This window comes from Trichomonascus vanleenenianus (assembly GCF_965637985.1).
Source record: "Trichomonascus vanleenenianus strain CLIB 3782 genome assembly, contig: TRVA0_001S, whole genome shotgun sequence".
In the NCBI taxonomy this organism is placed as follows: Eukaryota; Fungi; Ascomycota; class Dipodascomycetes; order Dipodascales; family Trichomonascaceae; genus Blastobotrys; species Blastobotrys vanleenenianus.
In genome coordinates, this window is record NW_027481886.1 from 406,354 (window position 1) to 430,415 (window position 24,062).

Below are 24,062 nucleotides of genomic sequence, written 5' to 3' on the forward strand. Positions count from 1 at the left end.
CTCAGACTGAGTCAAATATACGGCTGAGCCAAGCTAATAAGACCATGGTTTCGCGGCTTCGGCTAGCCCATCTCAGTAATATTTCTGTCATTATTCCGTTGAAAAAATTTTTCTTTCTCCGTCTCGGTAAACCAAAGTGAATCATTCAAATTGCTTGGTAATTTGGTGATCCAGTATTGGTAAGTATTGCACTGCGGCTCAAGCACTTTCTATATCTCCGAAGGGCGTTTGCACATCGGAGGCCCGATCTGTCGAGCTTAGCCTTAATAACTTAATTATCTAATTAAGAAATTAAGTTCAACTTAATTAACGAAACGTGTTGGATTGCGCCGCGCATTGGGGGGAGGGACGTACTAAACCGCGATTACGGTATATCACGTCCGGAGATATCAGCGATCGATCGAAAAAATTGTTAAGCATTTTGAAAAGATGGAGAAAGAGCCAAAGGCCAAAGAAGCAGAGGACACGGTGACGATCCCTAAGTCGCAGCTAGACCTGCTGACGGCTCAGCTCGAAACATTGGCTCTGCAGATGGCGCTCAACTCTAGAAAATACGAAAAAGACCAAGAAGAGAGCGACTCTGCTAAGCCGTACAGGAGCCTAAAAGAGACACCGTTGAGCCGCACGAGCCAGGAGCACCCCGCCAATATCGTCAAGTTGTTAGACTCGGTCGCCAAGTACTCTGGTAAGAGAGATCAATCCTACCCGCTGTGGAAAGAGAAAGTGCAAGGGTTCCTCACCACGTTTAACCTGGCCCCCAGCGCCATTGAGCCTCACTTCCACAAGCTGCTGTCAGGAAACGCTCTGTATTCGTACCGCGTGCTACAGAGCGACCTTAAAAGCACTAAAAATGTCAAGTACCCGTCGTGGGACGAGATCCATGCTTGCTTGAGCCAACTCGATGACCCGGTCAAGCGGAGTATCCACATCCACAAGCAAATAGAAAGGCTCATGCCGCACAGAAGACCCAAGGAGATGGCCGTGGCGGAAGTAGTCGACCGATTTAGAGAGCTAGAGTACGAGCTTGATCCAGCGCCGCTTGGTGACCGCATATATCTGTTTTTTAAGGTCCTGCCGGCCGCCGAGTATATTGTCATGTCAGAACCGCACAAATCGTTTGAGTCCATGGACGACGTGTACAATCTCGTCAAGGAGAAGCATAATTCGGTGCAAGTGTGCAATCACTGTTTTAAGGCGGGACATCGCACTGCCCAATGCTTCCAGAAGCGAAAAATGAAGAAGCATTCTCCTCAGCCTCAGAACCCCCAGACAAATCGACCAGTTCACAGTCCTCAGCCAGTTCAGAATTCTAAAACAGATCATCCACCTCAGTCAAATCGTTCGACTCACAGTCCTCAGCCAAATCGTTCACAATCTTCAGCAGAGTCAACCAAATCAGTCGAATCTTCACCAAATCAGCCGAATCAACAGACCAATGTGAATACAGACGACGTGAATAGATAACGGAGGACAAAGCGCGCAGAGCAGAGGAATTACGTCCACTTCAGGGGCAGCCACTTGCGTTCAATGGCCCTTTCATATATTTCCGAGTCATCATAAAGCTCAATCAGCTGCTGGTCCAACGGTCGCGCTTTTGGAAACGCAAACCGCCTATATTCGTCGAATATCATGGTCAGCGACCAGTCCTGGAGCCTTCTAATGCACCCGACAAGACACCCGGTTCGATGCTTTATTTATTCCGTCAGTAACATTTCTTGGTAATCAACCAGTTTCTTTAACTTACCTTTCCTCGGTTACAATGGATCAATAAAGGATGATTCTCTGGGTTAAGAGCAATCTCCAACGCTTTTGTAATGGTTTCATGGGACACTTAAGCCGTTAGCTAACCAGCTCAAAATAACAATGAGTGATATTCATACCATGAACAAATGGTTCCTAGCCAAGTTAGTATATCGCTCCAATTGCTAACCAAAAAAAAAAAACATACCTTATTTCCAGACATTCCAACCTGGAAGAACTTGATTCCATTCTCCTCCAAGAATTTCACATTTTCCTCGGGGTATGGCTCAGGGATCAGGACCCTAAGACAGTTAGTACTTCTCACCTCATATAAAGAGCCGAGACTACACGTACAAAATAGCTTTCAGCTTGAGTCGCTTAAGGAACTCAAAGTTCTCGGTCCGCGGGAAGGAGCTTCGGTAAATGTCATTGACCACGATACTAAAGTTTTCCGGGGCCTCGTGAATGGCCGGCTCGGGCGGTGTGACTGGAGGAGGCGTCACTACTGAGTTGGACACTGGCTCAACAACAGACTTCTCTTCGATAATCACATCAGGCCTCTTTAGCCGGCCGTCCTGGCCATCCGGCTCTGTCACCATAGACATGCTCTAATGCACAACGGCTGGGGTTGGTGGTGCCGGTAACGAAAATCGTTGGAGGAACCCACACAGTGTGTCGTTTGCGACGCTGGCCGCGCTCTTTTGCACAATCCAGCCGCACGTGCTTTGAAATTTTATTTAATTTAACTAAACTTAATTATACGTACGCGTAACGTATTGAGCCGCATGCGGCTTATTATTATACTGGCACGAATGGATTTATTGTACTACGGTACAAAATATGACAGAAAGCTAATGAAACGGATGAGCGGAGGGTCAATGCAGAAACAAATGTGTCGGTAGAAGTGTCAAATTTATCCGTTTCGATTCTTTTCATAGTAGCAAGACAACTATAGCAGCAGTTTTTTTAGAGTTCAATTAATGGACCAAGCCATGGGTTAAGTGGAGCCCTGCGGGTAGGCGAACTCTAAAAACGGCAAAAAGGCGGAGACAGTTATATATTGAAATGAGTGGACCGAATTCCAATATCGAACAATTGACGAGATGCCCAGAAAGGGAGGTACTCTTCGCTATTCGTCGCCTCCTGGCACTCATACCGATAGCATTCGGGCACTCTCCTACGGGTTTACAAATGATGATAGCGGTAACTTTGACCCTACCAAGCCGCGTCAGAGCGGTAATGCTGCGCAGCCGCGAAGACCAGTAAGCTACGCTAATACCAGCTCGCATTACACCTATGCCGAACCACGGCAGGTAGTCCCCCGTCAAGCTGCTGTAATTGAAGAAGGCACGTCAAGTGTTAGCTCCGTAGATGACGACCACGAGGAGAATTTCCAGCCAGGATCGCCTATCTACCAGGCAAACGAATTCCGAAACCGCGAGTCATTTACACCAGGCATCTCCAGAGCTGGAGAAATTGCTGGTCGGGGTGAAGACGGCAATAAGCAGTTGATGGAGGAAACAAGAAAAGAAGGGCGGCCAGTCCCGCAATTGCCCGAGCAGCCCCAGCCTGGCCCAGTGGATGTCAGGTTTTCACGATATATCCCCACTTTTGAACCCCTCCCGGTCACACCTCGCAAGAGCGGGTTACCCGTTCATCCAGACCCTGAATATACAAACAAATACGCCATTGTATGGTGTGCTCAGAAATTCCAGTATCTACGGCACATATGCGTCGACTTCTGGCTCGATATCGTGGCCGCAACGTGGATCATTATGGAGAATGGGCTATACAAGGACTGTGAATCGACTGATTATTCAGTTTCCCCTCAGCCGCCCATTCTGTATCTCAATGACCCGATGATCCAGCTTGCGTTTGGCAAAATCCACACGCGCCGAAGAAACGCGGCTAACCTACTTCTTGGCGCAATTGACTGTGTGTGGAAGTACAATGATATTGACGGCACTGACGAGCGCAGCTTTGACATTATAATTCAGGTTTTCTACAAGAACTACGGCGTCAAGACAGCGGAACGCATTATTGTTTTACCTGAAATCCGGACCGCTATTTGGCAGATAGTCTCGTGGACCAATATCAATCCCGTTATAGAGACGGCATGGAAAGTCATTGGGGGCACCCCTCACTGGGGTGTAGCCCACCTCGATCCATTCATTAGGAAAGAACTGTTGTCCCTCCCGGCGGGTTATGCTCTGGCGTATGAGAAATGCTATTTCACCCTCAAGGAAATTGCCAGCAGCCCGTGCGCAAAAGCAATTCACGACCCTGAAGGGCTCAAGGACTTTCTGTTCACATACCACACGATACTTCGGAATCCTATTCCGTACCACGTAGCCGCGAAGGAACTGTTTGGTGTCGAGCCGCTGCGATTGCCAAAGATACCGCCTGCTATCTCGACGATCTGCAAGACGTATCACAGCGTCATGAAGGCCAAGGAGCTCCCGATTGCCACCTCTGCAACGCTGAGCTCTGATCCTGAGTCGGGGGTCACTGCGCCGGAGAATTGCAACCGTCTGAGTGAGATATTCGATGACGAGGTCAATATCACGCTCTATAATGAGATGAGCAAGTTTATTGATATATACGGGGTTCGATCCACGGAGAATAATGTCTTTAGGGACTGGTTTCGAAGTTTCGATGCTTCAGCAATGGACAGGGCCATCGCTGATCTCCTCAAAACTCAGCCTGCCTAGCATTACATCCAGTAGTGTAGTACAATAACTAACATTAAATCTACTAGTAATTCTATATTAGCCGCCCAGATGATATACTCCGCTCACTGTCGTCGTCGTCGGTTGATTGTAGACCTTATTGAACCACCATTGTGACCCCCTCCTCCTCCTCCTCCTCTGCGCTATTCCAAAAGGTTGCATTGGTCCCCCATGCCAAAGGGGCGTCTCTACTACCATATAACTACATAGTACTGACCAATGCGCAGCCATGGGGGCGTACAATTGGATCAGTCGGTTCAATCATTCTAATAATCGGGCGGCTAAAATTGCCAACCCAATTCCCATTGCAAAGTCATGACGTACTCTGCATCAACACACTCTGAGCTAAATACGGTTTATCTGCTATCAATAGATACCATATGATAAAAAAATATATTTGTAGTTCACTCTTTGTCCATCTATCTACCAGTGGTAAAGAGTTCCGATAATTCAGCGAAGCACGAAAGCCCCACCGCCTCGAGGCGAGGTATCGATGAGACTTATCTCGGATGGCCTTTCCTGTTTAACGCGGTAAAATGTTGCATTGCCTAATCTCCAACAGCTTCCAGGCGGTACAAACAGGGGGGACGAGGGGGTTTCTCCGCATTTTCGGATTCTGCACGGCTAAATCTCTGCTAAAGCTTTGGCTCGAGCATCGATATTCACTGCATCGATATCAGTCCTATCTGTTGAATGACGAAAAATACTTCCTATCCCCTCCTATCGATCGACACTAAAATAGAGGGGCATCTGAGGGCCCCGTTGAGAGAGACCCGCTGCCCCGACCTAACTCCGGCCCCTCAAACAAACCTTAAACTTAAGGCCGGTCTAGAACCAGATCATCAACGAAAATTTTCTTAAAAAAGGGACATTATTGATGGAGCCTAAAATATTGGCAAATGAGCTCTAAATTCGTAGTATAGCTAAGCCGGAAAAGGGGGGAAATTACTTAGGTTGACTTTTGGCGCTTTTATCTCACTCATAGATAGGACCTAAGGATATGCACGGGTGTAGATGCATCCTTTGGATATGCACGTTGGAGACCTCGAGCTATACGTCTTGTCTTATCAAGCGAAGACCTAAACTCCACCCCACCCCGCTTAAACGACTCACTCCCCGGGGTGCTTTATCGCTACGTGTAGGAACATCAATCAAGCAGGTTCATTATGTATATAAAGAATACCGTTTCCCCCAGCTTTTCATTTAGTTTTATGTAAAAAAGAATAAACTCCAATCATGAGTGAACAGGAGAGTAAAGTTGTCTTAGAGCGAGTTGAATCGTTCTCGCCTTCCGTCGAGAAAGGGATCCTCGTAGACCGCGATAATGAGCTTCTGGAAGAACTCGGCTACAAGGCTGAGCTGAACCGAAACTTCAGCAGTATCGAGGTGTTCGGTATCGCATTCAGTATTATGAGTCTGCTACCCTCGATCGCGGCTTCCATGTCATACGCCCTTCCAGCAGGACCAGTGGGCATGACCTGGGGCTGGCTGTGTGCGTCCGTTTGCATTCTTTTGGTTGGTATTTCCATGGCCGAAATGGGTTCTGCCAATCCGACTTCGGGTGGTCTCTATTTCTGTACTTTCAAGTTTGCTCCCGAAAAAGTCAAGAAGCCGCTGTGTTTCCTAGCTGGCTACTCCAACACCCTTGGTCTCATTGGTGCTACCTGCTCCATTGACTACGGTGCGTCCCTCATGCTTCTGTCCCTGCCAGCTATCGCTTATGAAGGGTTCGTACCCAACAAGTACCAGACCTATGGCGTGTTTGTGGGCATTCTTATTACCCATTGCGTCATTGGCTCCATTGCTACCAAGGTCATCTCTAAGCTCCAGGGCTTCTGCATCATCACCAACATGGTCATCATTATCGTCACCATCATCGCCCTGCCAGTGGCTACCGGCAAGGAGGAGCTCAACAGCGCTCATTACGTCTTCACCCATACCGAGAACCTGACCGGATGGCCTTCTGGCTGGGCGTTCTTCATGGCTTGGATGTCTCCAATTTGGACCATTGGCGCATTCGACTCCTGCATCCACATGGCCGAGGAGGCCAAAAACGCAGCGGTCGCTGTTCCATTCGGTATCGTTGGCTCCATTGCCGTGTGCGGTGTCCTGGGCTTCGCCATTAACGCAGTCATTGCTGCTTGCATGGGTACCGATATTGCCGCCATTCTCGACAACCCATACGGCCAGCCCATGGCTGCCATTTTGAACTTGCGTCTTGGTAAGAGCTGGACCATTGGCATTATGACCATTCTGCTTATTGTCCAGTGGTTTATGGGTCTGTCCTGTGTCGTCGCTGCCTCTCGACAAACCTGGGCGTTCTCCCGAGACGGTGCGCTTCCATTCTCCAACATCCTGCGAGTCGTCAACTACAAGCTGGGTGTCCCATTGCGAGCTCTGTGGTTCGTTTGCTTCATTGCCGCCATTGTCGGTATGCTCTGCCTGGTCAACCCAGCCGCTACTAATGCTTTGTTCTCTCTCGCCGTCACTTCCAACGGTCTCTCTTGGGGCATCCCTATTTTCTGCCGAACCATTTGGTGGCAGGAGGACTTCAGACCGGGTCCATTCTACCTTGGAAAGAGGTGGTCGCGAATTATCGGCGCCCTTTCTTGCACTTATCTTGTTTTCGCCATTACTATTCTTGCCATGTTCCCTTCGGCTGGCCCGGACGTCACTGCGGATAACATGAACTACACTTGTGCCATCAATGGAGCAGTGTGGAGTGGTGCGTTGCTCTACTACTACATTGACGCGAGGAAGTGGTTCGAGGGTCCAAAACTCACCATTAACGAATAATGATTTGTTTGTTTTTATTTATTTATATTTACTGCTCTATTTTACCGAATCAAATGTTTTATCTTTTTATATCATTCGAGGGCCAGCCCTCGAGCTCCCGTGGCTCCACTTCGTGGAGATAGTCGAGTCAGTTAACCTCCGCGTAGCGGAGCCCTAGGGGGTTTGGGGGACTGGTCCCCCAAGTACGTTTGCTAGACCTAATGTATTCGAGGGCCAGCCCTCGAGCTCCCGTAGATGGGGGCTCTGCCCCCAAACCCCCGTCACAAGATCCTTTGACATATCTCCGCGAAGCGGAGCCACAGGGGGGTCTGGGGGGACCAGTCCCCCCAGTTACGGAGGGCGTCACCACGCAGCGTAACAAGGTTGTAACGGAACACGTTACTGGGAAAATAACTTGTTACGAAAGTTCGCAACACTTCGTTGAAAATTTGTTACGGCCCCCGATGTTTCGCTTGGCAGAGGTTTATTATTTAAAAAAAAAAAAAGAACAAGTTAATTGTAATTTAGGATATTATGAACAAAACATGACATGAGTAACAAAACACGGTATAAAAGTAGACGGTATTTTATCAATTGTTTAATAAGGCTCCAATTGTAGCCTGATGACGACGTTTAACGGGGCCAATTGTAGTCTGATGACGACGTTTAATGGAGCCAATTGTAGCCTGATGAATGTTTAATGAGGCTCTTGTTTAATGTAGCCTGATGACGATGCGTTAGTATTGATTGATTCGTTAAGCGCCCCCAATGAGCTGGACGAGAGCACCGAGTTATGATTGCCGAGCAGCGACTTGAAACTCTCGGGCGAGTTGACGTCGTGGAACTTCGCCATGAGCAATTTCAGACGCAACACCTCGAGTTCGAGCTCCTTATTGCGGTCGGTGAGATGCTTGCACTTCACTTCGAGCTCATTGAGCCTCTCAGTCTTGCGCGCCCGGGACCGCCGCGCGGCCTCAGTATTTCTAGCCCGCTTGAGCATCGCCTTCTCCTCGATGGTCTGGGGATGACGACTTCGCTTAATTGTGGTGGTACCTGTGACCGGAACAGTTGCCCGCGGAGAGTTCATGGCATCTGAGGTGTTGTCTTGGAAGGTGAAGGTAGTGAATTGATTGAGAGGACTCACTTCAGACGAAAAGCTTGTATTGGATGGAGTGACGCTTGAAAGACTCACCTCTGACCGGGCACTTTCGCGTCTCGCGTCGCTCACATGACCATATGCATTACCGCTTGAAGTGGTGGTACCACCGCCGGAAGCGGTATTGTTATTTGAACTCCTACCGTCCACAGAAACTGTCATGGCAGAATTACCATTAAACTGCGTTTCTTCGGCCGGATAGAGCTCAAAATCGTTAAACACGAGATCCGGCACATCATTGAGCTCAAACAGCTCAACATTTTGGTTACCACTGTTATTCGCGGATGAATTATTCCTTGGACCACTGTTGTGTGTGGATGAATTGTTCCTTGGCGCAGAGTCCCTGTTATTTGTCGAGTCTGGCGGGTCAAAAAGAGGCTCCCAGAGGTCATTGCTCGCCTCTAATGGCGGACATTCGAACACTGGAGTCGCCTCGACCTCGGTCGCCGGGGTGGCGTCCAGGTCCATGCTGTAATACTGCGGGACCGGCTGGGGTGGCGCGGATTCCTTAGTGCCAGCACCAGGAATCTCCAGCTGCCACTCGTCAAAGAACCGCAGCTGGGGTGGCGATAACTCCTTAACGTCCCTCTGGTCGACGACAATGGGCTCATAAGAGTCAGCTGACTCGTGAAGCTTCATCATCCTGACAAATGCGACTGCCTAAAAAGTAAAAGAAGTCACTTGAAAAAAGATTTTTTTTGCCACCCAAAATGCGCTACGGGGATGGCTCAACGGAATTAATAGAGAACAGGTATCTACGCACAAACTGATTAGCCGTGGAACATTAAACTACGACCCTGAGCTTACCGTACTACGTCCGTCCAGCCTCTGTACACTTCCGCCCTGGCAATTGAATTGATCAGGAAGAAGAAACCGCCCGAAAAGGGTGCAGCAAGGCTTATAAACCCGAAGGCGCAGGCGAATTTATTCGCCACCCCCATGTTGAGGTCCTTTATTTAGGGCCCTGCACGGCGTGCCTCTGTGACTCAGCCGTACCATTCCACGGGCGCATGTCTCAACGCCCCCCGCCCACGGAACGCGTCGGGGTCGGGAATACGCGTAATGAGACGTACCCAGTGAGCGTGCACTTCTCAGTACGATGATCTATGATGGTTAAATGCTGTTATTTGGTAAAATGCTATGGAGTAGGTACATCGTGGTAAAAAATGCAAAGTAAAAATTTGTTGTTATCGCGAAATGTCCTTGACCAGCTGGCGAAGGACTGGAGTGTCGTTAGTGGCGTTCATGATGTCGAGCATTCGCACTGTAGTCGTGATCCGAGAGTGACCGGCTCCCCGACCCCTGGCTCCGGAGCCTCTGCCCTTGACGGACTCCGGTATGGACACCAGACCGGCAGCCTCGAGAGCTCCAATGACCTCGAGGAACTCGCCGTGCTGCAGTCGGCCGAGCATTTTGTCCTGAGCGCACGCTTGGACGTAGCGATCGAAGACAGACTTGACCGTGAGGCCGCCAGCCGCACCCGATGCGGCTGAAGTAGCTCGTAAGTGCACCATTACACAGAGAATGGCCTTCTGCTGGAGGTTGAGTGCTTTGATCCGGGCCACTGCGGACCCGCCAAAAGACTGGGAGCATACCTTCATGACATGCATCGCCGTTACGATGGGCGCCTCTGCAAGGGACATCGTGGCTAGCGCATTACGCGAGTCCCGGAGTGCTGCTCGTTTCGACGGGGTACCTGGGGCTCCTCCTCCGAGATTTTCCGGGGTAGTGACGACATTGGTTCGAACCTCCTCCTCCACAAGCTCTATTGCCCTGCGACAGATGTCAAATGCCTTTCGGAGATCGCCCGTGTTAGCCGTAGTTTTCCGAGCGCACAGCTGGATCGCCGCAGGGTGCATCAGCGGAGCTCTAGTGCCTGGGGGCCCCGGGGAAAGGGAGAGCAGCCGCTTCTCGAGGATCGCTGCTATTTCCTGGGCGGAGTACGGCTGGAATGCAAGGATCGTGGGCACGAGACTGTTTGATTTAAGTCGCGGCAGAAACCGGTCCGTCAGGTCGAGAGCGTTCGAAATACCAATGAGGATGAGGGTTGTGTTTTTGGCAAACGCCAGCTGGAATAGTTTGAACAAAATGTCCTGGTCCTTGGTGAGAATGTGATCAAGCTCGTCCAGAACCACGACGCGGCTTATCCGACGGCCCCGCGGTTTGATAACCAAAGCCTCCAGCTCTCGACAGGCCTCTTTGTGAGACAGGGCGCGGGCTTCAGGTACTAGGGAATTGTATACCAGGCTGTAGATATCATGCGGCTTGTCGACGGTCATGCAATTGATGCTGGCAACATGGATGTCCCTGTTATTGCTTAGTTCTTTGAGCATTTCGTTTAGGAGTGCAGACTTTCCGGTTCCAGGGACTCCACTAATGTACAACGCGCCTCCGGTGTGCTTTTCTATACGGGGCTGAAGGAATGCGTTCAAATGGTCCCGCTCTTTCTCCCGCCCGATTATCCCAGAGCCAAGGAAACTTCGTTGGAATATGGATTTGGCTGTAGAATAAACGGTTGGTGTTTGGGGAGGGGTCGCGGGATACTCGTCTTGTGCTGGAGTTTGTCGTTTAGGAGTCGAAAGTACGTGTTTTCTTCGTTTAGCACTCGACGGTGTTGCTGGCAGATCATCGTCATTTCCGTCGTAGTCGATTACTCGTTTGTTTCTTGGAGTTCGAGGGGTGTCTTTTATTAGATCAATCTCGTCTTTTTCGCTTACTCGAGACCGAATCTCATCTTTTTCACTTAGTCGAGCAGACCGACGCGTCGTGACTGCCATTTTTTGTTATCGTCTATAATTGAGTTTCAAATATAAATAAATTCGCGTAACTATTCCCCTCAATCCAACTGTACAGTTAGATTTTTCTATCAGCTTTCGGGGATCTAAATGTCGCGTAGCTTTAAGGTTGGTGATGGTTGGTGGAAAAGTTAAAAATGTGGTTGGCGGGAAAAATCAATTTACGCGTCTCTTTTGTTGGGCTCTAATTAGTTGCCCCATTGGGTAATTTGTACACACCGCGCACGCAGAGACGCGTCGCCCTCCCTAATTAACCTAACAGATTCACCACATTTATAATTATTTTACCACAGTTGAGTTAAAAATTAAATATTACAAGACTACGTATCGAGAACCCTTCAAATATAGCCCCTTTTTGAGTCGTTGCATACCGGTTTACCAGTCCGACATACCGTATTATTGTTTTTAATAATAACGTTACTATCATCACAACTTCCCATATAATACTCTGGGATGAGCTGATGTACTAAATATAATTCAGAGTCGATAATGTCAATATTAAACGATCAATTGTTACTACACACATTAGATAATAATTTTACTCCTCAAATGGATACTCCTTTGGGTCATGGTCGTCGCTCCTGTCAGCAGGAGCGCTTTCCATCTCGGTATCCTGAGCAGGCGGAGAAACAGGCCTCTCGTCCGCCCGATCGTCAGCTGGCGCTGGTGGAGGAGAGCCACCGCTTGGGGCTGAGCCCTCGTGTGGTCGCTCTTCGTCTCGAGGAGCCTCCTCGTCTCGTCGCTTGTCCTTAGAGTCGTATCGCTCGTCTCTGCCGTTCCGATCGTCATCTCGGTACCCATCAGCATACGAGTCACGTCGGTCCCGGGGAGGTGATTCACGTCGTGGAGGCGAGTCACGACGGTCCCGTGGAGGCGGGCTTGGTGAACGGCTGTATCGACGGGGGCTAGGGGATCGGCTGTATCGACGCTCTCCGTATGGGCTTCGGCTTCTTCTTCGAGACCGGCCGCGAGGGGACGCGGATCTCGAAGACCCTCGGTATCGAGAGCCCCTCTCTCTGAACTTCTTTCGCGGTTGCTTAGCCCACTATCAAAGGCGGTTAGTATATATGCTGAAGAATAAAATATACCCAAATAAACTTACCTCAATGGTTAGAACATCGCCGCTGGCGATTCGTCGCCGGTGCATGTCATAATAAGCATCCTCGGCATCTCGGTAGTCCTCGTATTCCACAAACGCGTAGCTAAAACAAGTTAGATTAACCAACCACTCATAAAGTAAAAAAGGGAACTTACCTTCGAGCATGAGGTCCTTTTGGAGGCGGAATGTCACATCGAACCAACGGGCCGAATCTAATTTTCACACATCAAATTAGCTTTTCAGATCAATCTTTTAATATAGAAATCTTTAATGAACCATCACCCCGATCGCAACGATTCCATAGAGAAAAGAAATACCAAAATATCAGAGAGACGTTACGCTTTTTTTTTTCAACTCTTTCTTGTGAAAAATGACTTACACTTTCCGCGGTGGTTTTTTTTTTTCAAATCATTTGATAACCTTGATCATTTAGATAACTCGTCTGTCAAGGATTAAAAACCGGTTCGCAATCCCATGAATACATTGGAGATAACTCGTGGAAAGGTAACGTTCTTTTGGTTGGTTTTTTTTTTCGGGCGGTCACGTCGGATAACTCGAAAGATATTAAACCCCGCGGAAGAAGGAGGAAGGAACAGGGGGGGAGGGAGTATGGTAGGACGTTGTGTCGAATATATTTGTCTTCTCGATTTCGTTCTTGTGCTTTTGCTTACCTTTCAAACTCGTAGGCCAGCTCTCGGGCCCTTACACCTCGCTCAAAACCTAACCATACGTTAATATACGTTATTCGTTGCGTGTTTTGTCTACTTACCAGTAACATAAAGAGTCTTTGACGGCATGCTGAATCTCGTATAGCTTTATGGTCCAGTGGATACTCTGTGATTATGGCAAGGAATGTATGAGGATTTGCTATCCTGCGCGCGCGAAAAATTTACGATGCATTATGTAAGAGATGACAGCTTGTGACGTCACGTGTATGCGGCTTGTGCGGCTCATTATCGAGATCGAGATCTCTATCTACAATCAGCTGCATAAATGTTTCTACAAAATCTTATCGCTGATGAACAATCGGCAGAGGTCAATGGTAGTAAATTTATAATTCATTCCAATAAACAGCTTCCCATATCTTCGTACTGTTACAGGTGGTTTTAATGTATATATACGACCATTAAAGTGGTCTATGACATTAAAGTGGTCTATGACTAACTACCTTGGGCGACTTCCTAAAACCCAACCTAAGATCAGCCTATACTACGTAGTTCAGTGAGTGTAAAACAAACCGCATACATAATAGGCCTGTTGAGAAAGATATATGAATTGGCACAGAATTCGGAGTTCAACAAAAAAAAAGGGGCGGTTCAGTTCTCAACTAAAATTGCCTCCGTCGCCCCAAATCCCGTAGGTACTACACCACATGTAGCCCGTGAGTCAGCCCAGCTGTCAACAATCCCCATTTTGAATAGCAATTACGTACGATTTCACATGGCGGCGTGTCCAGCCTAGGGCCGGCCAATCTCAAATGATACGGCTGGAGGGGGGCAGAACGTTGGAGTATGGGGGGGACGAGCCCCCGATTAGGAAGGCGGCACAATATCCCTCGGTTCACTCACACGCCCCCAGCATCCCAACAAACGGAGGCCATTACGTACTGCAAGATCCCTATATCGATTTACACTCATTACTGGTGGAACTTTTTGGTGAAATATTTTGTTTTAGGAGACCCTACCTCCATTTTCAAGAGACCCTGTAAGAGAATAAAAATATTTTCTCCATCCAAGTCCACAGGTTGATGTGTCAATATCGACGGCTGAAAAGTGGTGCTACTCATACTTTAAAGTACTCTAACCCGAAGAAATGGACACACATAACTCTCAGGACGACATAGAGGCCATGTTCTCTCAGTCCGGGGCATTCTACGATAATGATATCGACATGGCGCGCCCCAAACTCGCTGACGACGATCTGTTGAACTATATGAACTTTGACGGAGGAGAGGGCGGCCGCATCCCAGATCAACTCATGGACTCTTCCTCGAAAATGGACTACTTAAATATTCCGCCGGCTCCGGAGGACGTTCCAATGAATGATGCTCCTCAAGTCCCTCAGCAGCCCAGCCAGGTCAATGGGTTCCGAGTGGTTCCCAAAAAACTGGGGGGGACGAACTCGCCGAAGGACTTTATGCAGGCCTATAATAGCAACAAGTCCGCCCAGGAGAAGCTCAGCAGTTTCTCGTTCGGCAAGCAGTATAGTGCGCTGGATACTCCGGCCGTTCCAGAGCCCACGGTTTCCACAGAGGGCGTTTACCGGTTGCTGGAATCGCCGGACCATCAGATCTCTCCTAGGAAGTACCAGTTAAAGATTGGGGAGTTACCATCGAAATCGCGAGTCGAAACACAGATCCGGTGCCGGTTGGTGATTAGTCCGCCTCCCGATGCTCAGTTGATTCATCTGCCGTCAAATACCATTGCCAGACCTAAGTTCCAGCTTAAAGACCCGTTTACTCCCCAGCCGGGTATTCTTCATTTGGATGTTGATGTTATTTCCAGCACCGAGCCGGATAAGAAGATTATGATCTGCCAGCGATGTATGAACCGAGAGGAGAAGCGGGCTTCGCGGAAGAAAAACATTGATTTTAACGAGAAGGAGCATTGGAGTGTAGAGCGACAGCGTAAACTGGCTATATTCAACTGTCGCGAGGTACTGCTCATGTCTCTGACCAAGGAGTGTAATATTAACAACGAGACTCTGCGCGCTAAGGAGATTGAACTGCCTATGCGGTTGGCGTGCTACGGCAGACACCATAATGCGACGCAAGGGTTCCGGGTTATCTTCACGCTGCGAGATGAAACGAATGAAGTTGTCGCGCAGGCTATGTCTAGTCCTATACTAATCACCGACGACCACAAGGATCCCAAGATGCAGCCAATGGCAACTCCAGCTAAGCCGGGCAACAACGAAAATGATATCAAGACTGAACAAGTCGACCAAAAGGGGTCGCTGTTTCCGCACCCTCCGTCTACTGCTCCAGGGTCTATGTTCAGCTGGCCTGGCTCCGAGATGCCCTCTCCAGCGTCAATGGAGGAGTCTTCTGAAGCAATGAATAGCGATTATTCGGCCAGCGGCGGCCTCAAACGACGGCGAGAGAATGACTGGAACACTCCAGCGGGTCCCTCTCGGTCTCAAGTGCCCAGTTTCCAGCTTAATCGCAATAATTCGTCCACCAGCCCTCCAAACCTAGCCACCCCTCTGTTAACTAATCGCCCGGAAATGCCCTCTCCCCAGTCTTCAGACGGCATGTCTCGAGCTTCTGCTGTGAACCCTCTTGTGCAGAATGGCGGCATGACGTCTCCAATGAGCGGTTTCGGTAGACCGCCGCCCCAAATTAAACGGATTATCCCTGCTCAGGGCCCTGTTCGGGGCGGAGTTGAAATCACTCTGCTGGGTGATAACTTCGAGGAAGGCATGATAGCGGTGTTTGGCGGAAACCCAGCGACGCAGACCCAGTTCTGGAGTGCCTCGACCATTGTCGTGCGCTTGCCTCCCGCTACGAGTCCTGGTCCAGTCGTCGTCACGTTCCAGGGGTACAATATCCTCAATAACCCGCAGATCTTCACGTATTACGACGATACGGACCGACAGCTCATTGAACTGGCTCTGCAGGTCATTGGCATGAAAATGAACGGCAAACTAGAGGACGCACGAAACATCGCCATGAGGATTGTCCATCAGGGTAATGCCGACGAGCGAAACGGCTCTGCTAGCGGCGGTTCCGCCGGGAATGGCCCGGTTAACGGCAATACCATCAATAAAGTGAACCACGAGTTTGTTGTTCTCCGGTGCATTGAACTGGTTCATGTCAACGACCAGGGTAAACTGCCCAACTGGCAGCTGCGTAACTCGGAGGGCCAGACTATGCTGCATCTCGCGGCGGCTTTGGGGTACACCAAGGTGCTTGTCGCTTTGATTGCTGAAGGAGCCAAGCTTGACTGTGTCGACTTCAACGGCATGGCTCCGCTTCACTATGCTGCGTTCCATGGCCACGCGAAGTTCATTCAGAAGCTCCTCCGAGGGCATGCCAATCCGTTTGTCAAGGATTTGTCCGGCCGTGTCCCCCGAGATTTAGCCCAGGCGCACGTAGTGGACTTGTTGCCGGAAGCTGAAGACGCCAAATTCAGTCGAAGCATGCGTAACAGTTCTTCGTCCACCTTGGATAGTATTATCTCGGACGAGGATGACTACCGATACGTTTCTCGATCCGGTATCAAGCGAGACAGGTCGTCGACTTCCGTGTCTCGTCTGCTGTACGATGATGAGTATGATAGTGACGGTAACAGTGGCTGGTCCGAAGATGGTGAATTTGACTACGAGGACGACGAAGAAGTTGAATCGTTGAACCCTAACGAGGCCCCGCGATCTCCAAGCACCGCACAGAACATATCCAAGTACATCAAGAGGGTGTCCAGCAATGCCAGAAACAAGATGCACTGGGATATTGTCAGCTGGGATGATGTGCTTAATTATATTTATCGAAAGCACGATGTCCGAAGGCGGCCTAAGCTTGATGAGCAAGGAGAAGTCGTTGTTGTTGGAGAGCGGTCTCAGTCGCCTTCGAGTAGCCCTCAGAGCGGGAATGAGAGCGACAGTACGATTACGAGCCAGCCCAATAACATTAAAAGGATGTGGAAGTACTTCATGCCACAGATCCAAGAGGATCGAGAATCCAGTGCACCGCCGCGATACGATGAGCTATACCCCGAGGCTGCTGCCTCCAGCAGCCGCCATGTCCATTCGTCTGTAGATGCTGTTGCTGCGGCTGCTGCTGCTGCGGCTGTAGTGGATGACGATGATGACAAGATGGCTGCGGTGTTGAGTTCGAGCGATTCCGAGGAAAATGTCGAGGAACAGTTTATCGCCAACTGGGACAGGACGCGTAAGCAGTTGCAGAACGATCGAATGTTGTTCTTGTTCTGGATTCCTGCATTCTTGATTGTGCTTTTTATTACGCTGGCGAAATACACTGATAAGCTGCCATGGCTGACAGGCCAGGTGGATTATATGGGTACCAAAATCCGAGACTTGATTACGTTCTGCTTCATTGGGCGGGTGTTCGACGAGGAGCGTGCTGTGACAGTGCTATCGCATGGCGTCTGTCCTGTACCAACCGCTACTGTTTCTCCTTCCGTCCTTGCGTTGCCGTCTTGTTGATGAATATATTATGTATTATAGATGATCTTGTAATGATTAATGACAGTTTAATATCGTTTATTTAATTTTTTTAGTCGCTTATTGTTTAGTAGCTCGCTTAATCATTAGATTTATCACTCCTTCGACTACCCTTCTACCTGGTGTAATTGGGGGGACCAGTCCCCCCAAACCCCCCTGAAGCTCCGCTACGCGGAGATTTGGCTGATGTGACGGGGGTTTGGGGGCAGAGCCCCCAGTTACGGGAGCTCGAGGGCTGGCCCTCGAATGCCTTTCTGCCAAATGTAATTGGGGGAGGGGGGGACTGGGCTCCGCATGCTAATAGCTATCCATAAGTCCATGTTGTACGACTTCTGCTTGATTTAAGCCCTAGTCTTGATGAATTATGTGTTATACCAGGCCGGGTATTATTTTGATAGTGTATATAGTGTGTATGAATAGCTATCCACGTTGTACAGATTCTATAGATTAAGCGTTGGTCCAGACCTGGTGGGCAGACACAAAGCCTTTCGTTTCCGGGATGAATCGTCGAATATACACCAACGAAACAAGACACGTCAAAGTGAACACCAAAAACACGCAATCGCCGAGTCCTGCTTTGAGGATGGGGAAAATGAGCCCGATAAGGAACGTTGAGGCTCCGTTTGCTACGGTTGCTACCGACTGGGCAATGCCGACTGCTTGTGGAGGGGTCAGCTCAGAAACGATGAGGAATGGAATTGGCCCGAGACCAGAGGCGAAGGAGACGACAAATGCCGCGGCAGCCAACGAAGCCAGGACGCCCCAGTCCAAAAGAAGACCAGCAGTAAGAAGCAATGATGTAATGCCCATTCCCGCCGTGGACAAGTACAGCAGAGGTCTCCTGCCATATTTATCAATTGGCTTGGCGGCGGATGCAGTAACGATACAGTTCAAGAGCGAGATTCCAACGTTGATGATAGCGGAGTATGTTGGAAGCGTAGAGCTCAAAATAGAAACCCCGTAGAACACAATTGAGTTGATTCCGCAAAGCTGCTGGATGACCATGATACCAACAACCGCCATCAAAGGACGACGGTACTCAGCGCCGACGCAGAATTCGTACAATCCAACCTGTTGAGAGCCATAGGATTTTACACTGTCATTGTCAGAACCATCCAAAAGAGTTTGCTCTTCTTCTCCTTCTTGTTGGTTGGAGCGCTCATGGGAGGTTTTCCAAATAGCAATTTCCTCGTCCAGATGAGCATGTGCAGGCCGGAGGTGGGCCAGAGCTATTTTGGCCTCATCAACCATACCATTGAGAACAAGCCATTTGGGGCTCTCAATGACAAAGAAAGGCAACAGAATAGCATTGATGAGGCCAATCATGCCGCCAGCAAAAAGGATCTTTCTCCACTCAAACTCATTCGCGTAGAAAACGCCAAGGGTCTGGGTCAGCAGAATACCCAAATTGACCGACAACTGGCTCATTGCGCCAAACAATCCTCGCTTGGAGGCAGGGCTTACCTCCGATACGTAAATCGGAGTCACTACGACAGCAGAGCCTGATCCCACTCCAGCAATAAACCGCCCAATTGACATATCGCCGAGTGATGCGGCCTTGGACATGTAAATTGGGCCAAATATGAGTGCAATACACTGCAACAGAAGCATCTTCTTCCTGCCAAACCGACCAGCAAACGGTCCAGCCACCATTGAACCAGCCATAATGCCTAAAGCACACATGCTATTCATAACACCCACCCCTTCAGGGCCCATTGGAATGCAATCAGACTTCAGGGGATCCAAACCCTTACAGGTGATCACATCCTGAGGAGCATTCAACTCAGCCTATCCCCCTCCATTAGCGAACTAATCTCACAAGTAACAAGGTATATACTTACCAAATGGTATCCAAACTGCATTGTCGAGACACATGCCACAGCAATTGCGCACACGAGTCTCGTAGTGATTCCTCCAGACATTTTGAAGGACTACACTCTACGGTCTACGGGTATTTATTGCGCTATATAGGACAAAAATACGTGGATTAAAGGCTCCACTTGGTCCTTGCGGTCGATGCAAGGTGATAGCGTCGCCCCCATGCGGGAGGAGTGCATATATTCGCGGAGGTCCGACAACGTATAGAATTTGCAGCCCTAACTGATCTGAGCGGACCTAAGGCTGATATGTTCTGGAAGAAGGAGGATAAACCAGCTGAGGAGAGGCCCTCTCCGGAGGCTGTAGCAGATGTTACAGTTGAGGCTCCTGCTGAACCAGAGTTAGTCCCCCAGGAGACTCCAAAGATCGTGGATGAGGAGCTGAGGGCCAAGATTGCTGCATATAATAGGAATCAGCGGCTTTCGATAGCTCCAGCGCCCAGAATTGCATTGGCTGGTATGATCGGTGGAGGCTATGGTTTGATAAATGGGTTCTATAGAGGGTTCCGGCACTCTGCGCTTCAGTATCTTGCCGAGAACGCTCACCGCATGCCGACGACTAAAGGCGGATGGTATTTCTACCACAAGCGGAAGAATTATGTTATCATCAAAGATGGCATTGTCACTGGAGTCAAGAGAGGCACAAAGTATGCGGCTCTTGCGACTATGTACTTTGGCCTTGAGGCATATATTGATCGCATGAGAGGCGTTATTGATGCCGGATCTACGATCATGGCGTCTGGCATTGCCGGATTCGCATATGGCATTTCGAATCATCTCAGCCGGAGGCAGGCACTGAGATCTGCCCGGGCGTTTATGATCTTTGGTGCCGCCAGTGGCGCCCTGCAAGACTTTATGCGATTCCAGAGGGGAAACAGCGTTTGGTATATGAACTGGATGCGAAAGAACAAGCCTGACCCTCAAAAGATTTAAAATTTCACGACTGTAATGATCCTGTAAATCTATTTTGTCATAACCTCCCCCAATTTCACTACGCTAGAGTGGATATTCGAGGGCCAGCCCTCGAGCTCCCGTAGCTGGGGGCCAGCCCCCAGACCCCCTGGTTACAACGTAACAACCTTTCCGTTACACTGTAACAAACTCCCAACCTGTATCAAGATCCCTGTAACAATTTGTCGTGACTGAATCTCCGCGTAGCGGAGCCTTAGGGGGGGGTTTGGGGGGACAATTTCACTACAATACTAAAACTAGGAGAGCGGAGTGAATTTTTTTCATTCTTCGTCCGAATCATCGTCTTCTATATCGTCCAGCTCGGGCATTGGGTACTTGAGTATGCAGGCAATACCTGTGATCTGGTTCAATTGCTCGCCGGTCTCGTGCATACTCGAAAGTATCAATGCTTCTCCGCCAAGATTCTTGACATTCTCAACCATGTCGATATACCTCCTCCTCGTATTAACATCGTCGCTCCTAAACAGCTTGTCGGCAATCAACAGATCAGACACGGCGCCCTGCTCAACGGCCGCCGCAACGTGCTTCGGGCCATACCACGCTCTCATATCGTCGTCATTGAGCGACTTGAAGAATTTGTCCAATGTCGCTACTTCCTTACCGTATTTTGTGTTCGATAGTTGCTTCTGGAGGCCCGGATCCTTTAGAATCTCATTGAGCGCATGCACGTGCCCTGTCGACGCATGGGCCACCAAAAATTTGGCCTTGTTCTTTGTGATGATTTTGTCGTTATCGTCCACGGCTCGCTGGAACGTATAGTCCATAAAGTTGCGGGCGACGAAGCCCGGCGAGGCAATAATAATCGCCTTGAGCTTTTCCATGTCCAGTAGCCGGATCATCGCCTCGTATACTTGCGCATAGAACTTCTTTACCCCCTTTTCATACCCCGAGTTGTCACCTCGTTTCTTCCGCGGCAGAACGACTTCAATTCGTCTTTTTACCACCGTCATGTTCTCCGTGATTAGGCATATGTTCGCCAGGCCCTCCTGCATGGCCACAGCCCCCACCTCCGCCTTGGCATCAGGGTTTCCAATGGTTTGTAGATATCCAAAGTCCATGGCGTCCCACCTCTCTTTGTACAGCTTGAAATCACTGCCTGGTTGGAGCGAGAAGGACTGGTATGATCCGGTCGGGATCTCTGCAATCTCTTCGTCGGTCGTCCTGCCCTTGACCCGGATCTCGCCGTCCGAGGGCTCGTATTCTATCTTCTCGACGGTGATGTTGAGGCGGAATCGCTTGCGGACCTGATCCTTGGAGGACGGATCCTTTGATGCGTTCACCTTACGCACGGTGACGGTTTGGACTTCGTCGCCCACTCGCAAAACATTGTATATGGCCCACATGTCCTCCTTATCGTCGGGGAGGATCCGGACCTGGCCCTCGCCGCCGATGGATATTCTGTCTAGCGCAACCGGGTGCATTTAATTATCTGGTCGTTGATTTGTCGGTAGCTTGGGATGAAAAGTGAACATAAAGGACCGTTGAACGTCAATCACCACCTTACTCTATCGGGTAACGGTCGAGATTATTATTCTTTATCGCTATTAAATCTTTTGATAAAAGAAAAGTATGATCACAGCAGTATTATAATATCGTAGGTTGTTGTGGCGAAGTGGCTGCACAGTTTATCGGTTACAAATGGTGAACTCAAAGGACACAGGTCACAGCCAATTGTAAAGTGCTATTGGTATCTCAATTTTTTAATTATGCAAAAGCTGAAAGTGTGAAATTGTCTTCTAGTCTAATCTGACTAAATTGCTGCTTACTTATCAATGTGGCCGAAGCAATGTGTGTACAATAAAGTGAGGTAGCCTCGCCGCACCACAAGCGGCTGATGCGGCTGATGGTAGGATTACAGTGCCTTGTACTTTGAAATCATTATAATAATACCTATCAAGCTCGTAGAAATAACAGTGTAATATACCAAGGTGAATGTACAGCTCCTGGTAGAATAGTGCAAATTTTTGACCTCAATTGATCCCGGGGCGCTGCCCCAGACCCCGTAGTAGGGGGGCTCTGCCCCCCAAACCCCCGTTGGCGGCGCTAAATCATTCATAATCATTGTTATCTACTGAATTTCAAGATATACATTTATCGCACCTGGGCGTTGACAAGAGACGAGACAAGACACAGCTCGCCAGCCTTGTTGACCAGCTTTCGGTCTGGCTCGCCCTCCTTCTTGTAAATAACCTCCAACTTGTCGGTGGTGGTGAAACCCGGCTGGATCTGCTCCCAGATCTTCTTCTTCGGGTTCAGCTGCTTCTCTGGCTCCGTGTCATAAGTCTCAAAGAAGATCTTGTCACCGGCCTTGGAGTCCGCTGGCGGGTTGACAAACTCTACAGTGTTCTCATCAGAGGCGCACAGAACCATGGCAGTGGACTTAATGCCTCGCATGCTGACTGGCTTGAGGTTGGCCACGACAACAACCTTTCGGTCCTGCATCTGCTCGATTGGGATATACTTGACAAGACCAGAGCACACAGTTCGTGGACCCTCCTCATCGCCCATGTGGATAGTGGACACGTACAAGGAGTCAGCGTCGGGGTGCTTAACAGCCTTCTCGATCCAGCCGACTCGGAGGTCAATCATGCCTGGAGTCACTGGGACCTCAACCTTCTCGGGCTGTGGCTTCTTCTCCTTCTTCTTCTTCTCCTTCTTGACGCCGTCCTTCTTGTCAGCTCGGTCGTTCTTCTTCTCCTCCTCGGGCTTAGCCTCGGCCTTGGTCTTGGCCTCACCCTCAGCCTTCTTATCGGCCTTCTTATCGCCGCCCTTCTTCTCCGGCTTGGCCTTGAACTCTCGAGGAGCCTCCAAGTCCACCTTCACTACAAGCTTGTCCTCGACATTGACAGAGTTCTGGACAAGGTCAACCCATCGCACAATGTGTCGCTGGGCAATGATCTGGTCCTCCTTCCACTCCTTGACAAGTGGCAGCACTCGAGAGAGCACAATGGCGTCAGCAACGGTGACGCTGGTAGAGTCGTTGAGCAGGTAGGTTCGCGACTTGAGGGTCTCATTCAGCTGGTCCAAACCGTCTGGGAATCGGCTAGACAGAGTCAGCCACTGTCGCAATTCGGCGTTCTGCAGCTCGGTGAGGCCCTTGGTATCGACCTTCTCGATCAAAGCGGTATTGGCCTAAAAGAGGTTAGCAATTGTCCATCAAAAGGCTGGAAGTTGGCCGCACGTACATCGTCCTTGCCGCTAAGCTTCAAGGACTCAGCAAAGGTCTTGGTAAGCTCGTCTACTGAAGTCATCGTTTGAGGTGTAGCCGAAAAGGGGGCTGCTTGAATTTTTCATTTTGGCCGCCCCGACTTAACGACTTAACTTAATTTTTCACGTCACTGACTAACCGAGGACGATAATCAGTGTGTCTACACTGTATTCCATTGGTATTATATGGGTTCATTAATGGTGGTATTTCCTATTTGCTTAATGAATGCGAATGTATACTAGAGTACTGTCCAATGTGTAAAATTGATTTGCTGAGTGACTTGGCCTCTTCACGTCCATCATACATAATAGCTTTAGGCTTCACTACCGAGATGGTTTATTATTTATGGTATCAATTGCTTTATCTTGTCTGCTCCAATATTAATAACAATGATATTGGTTAACATCCGTTGCCTAGAGCGAAGGAGGATTAAACCAGCTACATGAAGTTTCTAACAAACGCCTAAAAGAGAAACGGAGACGACTCAGCGCTCCGATACGCAATAGCTTATCTTATTTGTACAAATATTA

The 24,062-nt window shown here is 49.3% G+C and overlaps 12 protein-coding genes and 1 non-coding gene across 13 annotated transcripts; 5 read left to right on the plus strand and 8 right to left on the minus strand.

Moving 5' to 3' along the window:
* Positions 1-429: 429 nt before the first annotated feature.
* On the plus strand, positions 430-1,464 carry TRVA0_001S04522 (uncharacterized protein; the record flags this gene model as incomplete). The annotated part of the gene is made up of 1 exon (XM_076681862.1): positions 430-1,464. The coding sequence occupies one exon, from the start codon at positions 430-432 to the stop codon at positions 1,462-1,464; it is 1,035 nt and encodes a 344-aa protein (XP_076543819.1).
* A 29-nt stretch (positions 1,465-1,493) lies between these two features.
* Positions 1,494-2,339, minus strand: SIW14 (putative tyrosine protein phosphatase SIW14; the record flags this gene model as incomplete). The annotated part of the gene is made up of 5 exons (XM_076681863.1): positions 1,494-1,688; positions 1,745-1,830; positions 1,881-1,896; positions 1,949-2,042; positions 2,095-2,339. 5 exons carry the CDS (start codon positions 2,337-2,339, stop codon positions 1,494-1,496), a joined length of 636 nt encoding a protein of 211 aa, XP_076543820.1.
* A 504-nt stretch (positions 2,340-2,843) lies between these two features.
* On the plus strand, positions 2,844-4,451 carry TRVA0_001S04566 (uncharacterized protein; the record flags this gene model as incomplete). Its single annotated transcript, XM_076681864.1, has 1 exon — positions 2,844-4,451. The coding sequence occupies one exon, from the start codon at positions 2,844-2,846 to the stop codon at positions 4,449-4,451; it is 1,608 nt and encodes a 535-aa protein (XP_076543821.1).
* Positions 4,452-5,705: 1,254 nt separating this feature from the next.
* On the plus strand, positions 5,706-7,265 carry UGA4 (Uga4p; the record flags this gene model as incomplete). Its single annotated transcript, XM_076681865.1, has 1 exon — positions 5,706-7,265. One exon carries the CDS (start codon positions 5,706-5,708, stop codon positions 7,263-7,265), a length of 1,560 nt encoding a protein of 519 aa, XP_076543822.1.
* Positions 7,266-7,716: 451 nt separating this feature from the next.
* TRVA0_001S04610 (bZIP transcription factor) lies at positions 7,717-9,225 on the minus strand. The gene is made up of 2 exons (XM_076681866.1): positions 9,208-9,225; positions 7,717-9,155 (listed from the first exon to the last, which is right to left on the minus strand). The coding sequence occupies exon 2, from the start codon at positions 9,040-9,042 to the stop codon at positions 7,942-7,944; it is 1,101 nt and encodes a 366-aa protein (XP_076543823.1). The 5' UTR covers positions 9,043-9,155; positions 9,208-9,225; the 3' UTR covers positions 7,717-7,941.
* A 362-nt stretch (positions 9,226-9,587) lies between these two features.
* CDC6 (AAA family ATPase CDC6) lies at positions 9,588-10,733 on the minus strand (the record flags this gene model as incomplete). The annotated part of the gene is made up of 1 exon (XM_076681867.1): positions 9,588-10,733. One exon carries the CDS (start codon positions 10,731-10,733, stop codon positions 9,588-9,590), a length of 1,146 nt encoding a protein of 381 aa, XP_076543824.1.
* Positions 10,734-11,733: 1,000 nt separating this feature from the next.
* Positions 11,734-13,091, minus strand: TRVA0_001S04654 (uncharacterized protein; the record flags this gene model as incomplete). The annotated part of the gene is made up of 5 exons (XM_076681868.1): positions 11,734-12,240; positions 12,298-12,397; positions 12,450-12,506; positions 12,966-13,014; positions 13,064-13,091. The coding sequence occupies 5 exons, from the start codon at positions 13,089-13,091 to the stop codon at positions 11,734-11,736; spliced, it is 741 nt and encodes a 246-aa protein (XP_076543825.1).
* A 263-nt stretch (positions 13,092-13,354) lies between these two features.
* Positions 13,355-13,779, minus strand: TRVA0_001S04676. The gene is made up of 2 exons (XR_013062048.1): positions 13,727-13,779; positions 13,355-13,657 (listed from the first exon to the last, which is right to left on the minus strand). It is a non-coding gene; the product is annotated as an uncharacterized misc_RNA (transcript).
* Positions 13,780-14,106: 327 nt separating this feature from the next.
* TRVA0_001S04698 (uncharacterized protein) lies at positions 14,107-17,457 on the plus strand (the record flags this gene model as incomplete). Its single annotated transcript, XM_076681869.1, has 1 exon — positions 14,107-17,457. The coding sequence occupies one exon, from the start codon at positions 14,107-14,109 to the stop codon at positions 17,455-17,457; it is 3,351 nt and encodes a 1,116-aa protein (XP_076543826.1).
* A 465-nt stretch (positions 17,458-17,922) lies between these two features.
* On the minus strand, positions 17,923-19,337 carry VVS1 (Vvs1p; the record flags this gene model as incomplete). Its single annotated transcript, XM_076681870.1, has 2 exons — positions 17,923-19,263; positions 19,317-19,337. 2 exons carry the CDS (start codon positions 19,335-19,337, stop codon positions 17,923-17,925), a joined length of 1,362 nt encoding a protein of 453 aa, XP_076543827.1.
* Positions 19,338-19,601: 264 nt separating this feature from the next.
* TRVA0_001S04742 (Tim17/Tim22/Tim23/Pmp24 family protein) lies at positions 19,602-20,285 on the plus strand (the record flags this gene model as incomplete). The annotated part of the gene is made up of 1 exon (XM_076681871.1): positions 19,602-20,285. One exon carries the CDS (start codon positions 19,602-19,604, stop codon positions 20,283-20,285), a length of 684 nt encoding a protein of 227 aa, XP_076543828.1.
* A 299-nt stretch (positions 20,286-20,584) lies between these two features.
* DOM34 (ribosome dissociation factor DOM34) lies at positions 20,585-21,745 on the minus strand (the record flags this gene model as incomplete). The annotated part of the gene is made up of 1 exon (XM_076681872.1): positions 20,585-21,745. The coding sequence occupies one exon, from the start codon at positions 21,743-21,745 to the stop codon at positions 20,585-20,587; it is 1,161 nt and encodes a 386-aa protein (XP_076543829.1).
* A 670-nt stretch (positions 21,746-22,415) lies between these two features.
* On the minus strand, positions 22,416-23,575 carry ARC1 (Arc1p; the record flags this gene model as incomplete). Its single annotated transcript, XM_076681873.1, has 2 exons — positions 22,416-23,456; positions 23,510-23,575. The coding sequence occupies 2 exons, from the start codon at positions 23,573-23,575 to the stop codon at positions 22,416-22,418; spliced, it is 1,107 nt and encodes a 368-aa protein (XP_076543830.1).
* Between the last annotated feature and the right edge of the window lie 487 nt (positions 23,576-24,062).